Genomic DNA, 7,105 nt, shown 5'->3' with positions numbered 1-7,105 from the left:
AAAAAAAAAAAAAAAAAAATTAGCCAGGCATAGTGGCGCACACCTGTTATCCCAGCTGCCCAGTACAAGAATTGCTTGCACCTGGGAGGCAGAGGTTGCAGTGAGCCAAGATTGCACCATTTCAATCCAGCCTGGGTGACGGAATGAGACTCTGTCTCAAAAAAAAGAAAGAAGAGGCCAGGCGTGGTGGCTCACACCTATAATCCCAGCACTTTGGGAGGCCAAGGCAGGCAGATCACGAGGTCAGGAGTTTGAGACCAGCCTGGACAACATAGTGAAACCCTGTCTCTACTAAAAATACAAAAAATTACCTGGGTATAGTGGTGGGCGCCTGTAATCTCAGCTACTTGGGAGGCTGAGGCAGGAGAATTGCTTGAACCTGGGAGGCGGAGGTTGCAGTGAAGTGAGATCGTGCCATTGCACTCCAGCCCGGGTGACAGTGTGACATTCAGTCTCAAAAAAAAAAAAGTTAAAATGACCAATTTTATGTTATATATATCACAATAAATCTTTTTATTTATTTTATTTTATTTATTTTTTGAGACAGAGTCTCGCTCTTGTCTCACAGGCTGGAGTGAAACAGTGTGATCTTGGCTCACTGCAAACTCCATCTCCCAGGTTCAAGCGATTCTCCTGCCTGAGTCCCCTAAGCAGCTGGGATTACAGGCACCCGCCACCATCCCCAGCTAATTTTTTGTATTTTTCATAGAGACAGGGTTTCATCCTGTTGACCAGGCTGGTCTTGAACTCTGGACCTCAGGTAATCCACCTGCCTCAGCCTCCCAAAGTACTCGGATTACAGGCATGAGCCACTGTACCAGGCCATTTTTAAAAAAAGAAATGAAGAAAAGGATTAAAAGGATTCGAGAGAAAATAACAAATATTGAACTTACAAAGAAAATCCAACATATAATTAATAGAAGTGTCTGAAGAACAAAAATCAAAGAACCAAGAAATAATACAATATATATGTATATATAATGCAATTAAAAAACTCAAGAAAAAAATCATTTTGAGAATTACAATGTACTGGAAGAGCACATTGTATACCTAAGAATATTGACTCAAAATGATCACTACCAAGGCATACACTAATAAACAGCATAAAATAGTGGGGCTTTCAAGAAAAAGAAATTAGCCAGGTGTGGTAGCATGCACCTGTAGTCCCTACTACTCAGGAGGCTGAGGTGGGAGGATCACTTGAGGCAGGGAGGTCAAGGCTGTAGTAAGATGTGATTACACCCCTGTACTGCAGCCAGGGCAACAGAGCAAGACCCTGTCTCAAAATTTAAAAAAAGAAAAAAATATTTTGGATATCTAGACAAAAACAGCACACAACTTATAAGGGAAATAAAGTTAGATCAACTTTAAGTGTTTTCAATAGCAATGCTTAATACCAGAAGAAAATGGAATAACATATTTAAGATACTTAAGGAAATAAAATGAGAGCTGAGGATTTTATAGCCAGAAAAATTAATCTTCAAGTATTAAAGGAAAATTATTATCAATAGGCAAGAACTCAGAGACTATTATTTTTATAAGCCATTTCTCAGGCATCTCCTAGAAAATGGATTTCAGATAATCAAAATGACTATGGGGAGATTGATATAACTAGTATTAAGCATTATATATGCTTATTTGTTGAACAAAGACTAAATGGAGAAATTATTTTATGTAAAGACTGTATTATTTGATGATGTAGATATAGAACAATTGAAAATGTAGAATTTTCTCTTTCTCTTATCCATTGTGTTTTTGAGAACCAAGAGTCTCAGGGTGGAAAAAAGGAGATCAAGATGTAATACATAAGAAGTTATTAGGGCCAGGGGCAGTGACCCACACATGTAAACCCAGCACTTTGGGAGGCCGGGAGGGTGGATCGCTTGAGGCCAGGAGTTTGAGACCAGCCTGGCCAACATGGTGAAACCTCGTCTCTACTAAAAATACAAAAATTAACCTAGCATGGTGGCACACTCCTGTAGTCCTACCTACTCAGGAGGCTGAAACATGAGAACTGCTTGAACCTGGGGGGTAAAGGTTGCAGTGAACTGAGATCACGCCATTACACTCCAGCCTGGGTGACAGGGTGAGACTCTGTCTCAACAAATGAACAACATCAACAAAAACAAAAAAAGAAGTTAGGCAGAAGTTTTGTAGTCCTTAATTTGAACTCAATGTTTAATGTCCACTGAGAAGGTCTAGAAATAATGACCACTTTATTAACAATAAGCATGTCTACCACTCAGGTTGTAGTCTTAAAATCCAATTTCCTGCTGAAAGAAGCCAAGACATCGTAATAAAAAAAAAAAAGAAAAAAAAAAATGGCTGATTGTGCCAGGCGCGGTGGCTCAAGCCTGTAATCCCAGCACTTTGGGAAGCAGAGGTGGGTGGATCACAAGGTCAGGAGTTTGAGACCAGCTGGCCAATATGGTGAAACTCTGTCTCTACTAAAAATACAAAAATTAGCCAAGTGTGGTGGCACCGTGCCTATAGTCCCGGCTACTCTGGAGGCTGAGGCAGAAGAATTGTTTGAATCCGGGAGGCGGAGGTTGCAGTGAGCCGAGATGGCGCCATTGCACTCCAGCCTGGGCAACAGAGCAAGACTCTATCTCAAAAAAAAAAAAAAAAAAAAAAAAAAAAAAAAAAAAAAAAAAAAAAAAAAAAAAAAAAAAAAAAAAAAAAAAAAAAAGAAAGTGGCTGATTGCATGTCTGCTGGGGTAAGAAATATATGAAATAAGCCTGTAAATTACTGATATACCAGATAATGAGAAAGCTATCAAAGATTACCAGAGTCACATCAAAAGGACTTGGTTGCCAACCTAAAGAGGTTTTCACTGGCCAAAGATGAGAAAATTTAACCTTCAACAATGGTAGTAATTTGAATGGATTGAAATTTATCCTAATATGTTTTAATCCATGAAATCTATAACAATAATAATAGTTGGTCACCTTCAGAGAATTATAAGGAACCACCCTGTTATCTTAGAAACTGGTAAGTAAATGGGAAAGAATCAGGCATTTACCCTGACTTTCTTATAAAAAAAAGTACCACTATATAACCAAATAGTGGTTGATGAAGGAAGTGTCTCCCATGAAAATATTGCAACTGATAGATAAAAAAGAAGTGACTCAGAATACTGCCATTTGGCTAACCCCAGTAAATTAATGGATCTAGCTAGCCATTGAGCATCCGTAGCTGCTCACATTACAAAAGGAGAAACATTATCAAGGACTGTCTGATGAAAGAACATACCACCCCCTTTGGTCTGGGCAAAGGGATGGAATCTGAATCCCAACAAGTCTCTGGATCCAGCTACAAATTTGAAGGAAATACAGAGGACAGAGGAACATGATAAACTGCACCAGTAAGTATGTAATCAACAAAATCCTATGAAAACTCTGCAGGTCAAACAGCCCAGATCTTCAACGGATAAGACACATAAGAAAGGAATGAAGGGAAAAACCTATAAATTAAAAAGAAACTTTAAAAAACACATATGAGGCTAGGCACAGTGGCTCATGCCTGTAATCCTAGCACTTTGGGAGTCCAAGGCATGTGGATCACCTGAGGTCAGGAATTCAAGGCCAGCCTGGCCAACGTGGTCAAACCCCATCTCTACTAAAAATACAAAAATTAGCTGGGCATCATGGCATGTGCCTGTGATCTCAGCTACTCAGGAGGCTGAGGAAGGAGAATCGCTTGAACCCAGGAGGTGGAGGTTGCAGTGAGCTGAGATCATGCCACCGCACTCCAGACTGCACAACAAGAGTGAGACTTAAAAGCATATGGTTGTTTTAACTTGCAGAATTAAACTCTGGTGTCTACAAATAAACACTTGGATGGTAAAAATAAAGAAATCCAAGACAGTGCTTACTATAAAAATCAGAAGAGTGATCACTTTTGGAGAAAGAAAAGGAGAGAGTTACGATTGGGATGGGCTCTGTAGAGAGGCTTTTGTGGAGGGCTGGCAAAATTCTATTTCTGAATCTTGATGGTAGATGCTAAGACTGTTAACCTTATAATGATTCCCTAAACTATACATTTGTGTGGTTTTCTGTATCTATCTTTTATCTGTAACAAAAAAATGTTTTAAAGATATACAGGCAAACCTATAGAGACAGAAAGTAGATTACTAGTGGCTGAGAACCATGAGAAAATGGGGAGTGACTGCTAATCAGTACAGTTTCTTTTTAGAGTGATTAAAATGTTCTAAAATTGTGATAATGGTTGTACAACCCTCAATATATTAAAAATCATTGAATAATTATAGTTTAAATGGGTGAATTGTATAGTATGTGCGTTACTGGGATATCAATAAAGCTGGTATATATAGATATAAATAAATACATATGTAAACAGATATCTAACGATGGATTAGATGCACAGATACACAGATATGTAGATAGATAGACAGATAGATACATAGATAAATACATAGATACGTAGATGATATAAGAATACCAAATTTATAGTAGTTACCTTGGGCAGGGGAGAATGGATTAGGTGTGTATAAGGTAAATGAAATAAGGAGATATTCACTTTCTACAAAAGTATTCCTGAATTGTTTGGCTCTTTTACAATGATCATGTATTGCCTTTAACTTTTAAAAACAATCTTGAGGCCGGATGTGGTGTCTCACACCTGTAATCCCAGCACTTTGGGAGGCCAAGACAGGCAGATCACCTGAGGTCAGCAGTTGGAGACCAGCCTGGCCAACATGGCAAAATACCAAAATTAGACGGGCATGGTGGCACGCACCTGTAGTCCCAGCTACTCGGGAAGCTGAGGCTGGAGAATCTCTTGAACCCGGGAGGCAGAGGTTCTAGTGAGCTGAGATTGCACCACTGCACCCCAACAGAAATCTCAAAAAAGAACACAATATAATATAATATAATATAATATAATATAATATAATATAATAAATATTGAGCACTAAACTAGCACTGTCAGTAGACCTTCTGCAATATGGAGATGTTCTATACTGTACTGAGCAATACAGTAGCTACTAGCCACATGTGGCTCTTGGGCACTTGAAGTGTGGTGAGACTAAAGAAGACCATTTTTAATGTTTTTAATATTAATTAATTGAAGTTTAAATTGCTGCAGGTGGCTAGAGGCTGCCATATTGCACAGCACTGCTCTAGAACATGAAGGCAGAAGGAAAATCCAACTCTCCTGCCTCATAGGGTCACAGATAGTGTGACAATATGTGTTTTTCAGGAAGATTCACTTGTGTGTTGTGTTTTCCAGGACGATTCACTCGCCATCTGAATATCGTTTCTATCAATGCCTTTGAGGATGACATTTTAACCAAGATTTTCAGTTCCATTGTTGATTGGCACTTCGGGAAAGGGTTTGATGTGATGTTCTTAAGGTAAGAGGTTCCGCGTCTTCTTGGATATTGGGCTGGGTGTTCTCAGTTTCTGGCCCCTCCTTGACTGTGCCATCCCCTTCCTCCCAAGATATGGAAAGATGCTGGTCCAAGCCACTAAGACAATTTATAGAGATGCAGTGGAGAACTTCCTGCCAACTCCCTCCAAATCACATTATGTCTTTAACCTGCGGGACTTCTCACGAGTGATTCAAGGGGTCCTGCTGTGCCCTCACACCCACCTTCAGGTCAGCCACTATCATTTCTCCTACCAAGATCATTCAGCATGTCCTTGGCTACATAAAATGTGTAGTAATCATGGCAATAGCTAACTTTTATTAGGCACTTCATCTATGCTAGGCGTCGTGCTAAGCATTTTGTAAACATTATCTAGTTCAGTCCTCACATCAACTCCAGGACTTAGCTACTCCTTGAGAACTACCACCTCAGGCACTGTCTTCCATTCATTTGAATCATTAACTCTGGATTTTTAGGATGCAGAAAAATGTATCCGGCTTTGGATCCATGAGGTTTATCGGGTCTTCTATGACCGTCTGATTGACAAGGAGGACAGACAGGTCTTCTTCAACATGGTGAAGGAAACCACCTCCAGTTGCTTCAAGCAGACCATAGAGAAGGTAAACCAGATTCTGTGATCATTTGGCCTCAGAAATGGTTCCAAGTGTTTACCCATGTTACTCTCAGATTTCAGGTTCCCTTCCTACTGGAGACCCCCAGCTCTGCACTCTGAATCTCAGGAAACAATATTGAGTCAACTGCTCTTTTGATTTGGTGATAGTTTACTTGGTCCAATTTTGCTTCTCTTCAGTAGTAACATATAAGTTTGAATCCAATCAAAATGGCTTCATATATAACATTATTTGTTGATAATTAACTTAAAATGCATTTTTAGGATCGATTAATTGGTGAGTTGAGAAATGAACTATACATTTTCATTATTATTATTTTTTTTTTGAGACAGTCTTACTGTTGCCCAGGCTGGAGTGCAGTGGTACAATCTCAGGTCTCTGCAACCTCTGTCTTCCAGGTTCAAGCAATTCTCCTGCCTCAGCCTCTGGAGTAGCTGGAATTACAGGCACGCAACACCACTAACAGCGCTTTTTTTTTTTTTTTTTTTTTTTTTTTTTTTTGTATTTTTAGTAGAGATGGGGTTTCCCCATGTTGGCCAGGCTGGTCTGGAACTCCTGACCTTAGGTGATCTGCCCGCCTTGGCCTCCCAGAGTGCTGGGATTATAGGTGTGAGCCATTTCACCCAGTTTCCACATTGTCATGATTTGACTGAGACCCTAATAAAGCCCAAGTAGAAAATTGTTATAGCCTTTCATGTGTCAATATTTTCTCTTTTCCATTTTCATATAAGAAAAGTTGTTTTAAACATCTACATTTGCATTGTCTGGTTATACTTCCATTGCTATGAAACTGTGATTTCTCTAGGATACTAGAAAAATTTCAAATGTTTCATCTTGAATTCAGAGGCCAAGTGCAAAAGCATCACCAGGTTCCAACATAGGAAGGGGAAGCATCTAAAACATTCCTACTCTGGGCACAAAGTGGGGACCAGGGGTAGTGTCTGTACTTCTGTTTGGTAGAGTATCAAGCACATAAAAAATGATGCTTTCCTTCAACTGTCTTTTCTGGGTACCTTAGAAACTGACCACCAATGTTTTAATCACTTGGTAAACAGGCTGATTCGAACATTTATAGTCTAATGT

General features: G+C 39.4%; 1 protein-coding gene across 7 annotated transcripts in view; it reads left to right on the top strand.

The window, feature by feature from the left end:
• The window catches only part of DNAH3 (dynein axonemal heavy chain 3), a 237,164-nt gene that overhangs the window by 152,689 nt on the left and 77,370 nt on the right, over positions 1-7,105 (top strand). For all 7 annotated transcript variants that reach the window (XM_037740562.1, XM_017534343.1, XM_037740566.1 and 4 more), the window contains 3 exons: positions 5,252-5,375; positions 5,464-5,620; positions 5,867-6,010. In XM_037740562.1, coding sequence (XP_037596490.1) covers positions 5,252-5,375; positions 5,464-5,620; positions 5,867-6,010 — 425 coding nt within the window. The remainder of the gene's footprint in view (positions 1-5,251; positions 5,376-5,463; positions 5,621-5,866; positions 6,011-7,105) is intronic.

The sequence above is a fragment of the Cebus imitator genome, unplaced genomic scaffold, assembly GCF_001604975.1.
Source record: "Cebus imitator isolate Cc_AM_T3 unplaced genomic scaffold, Cebus_imitator-1.0 Scaffold85, whole genome shotgun sequence".
NCBI lineage: Eukaryota > Metazoa > Chordata > Mammalia > Primates > Cebidae > Cebus > Cebus imitator.
The sequence above is the reverse complement of the archived record's forward strand: the minus strand, read 5'-3'. Positions and strand labels throughout refer to the sequence as shown.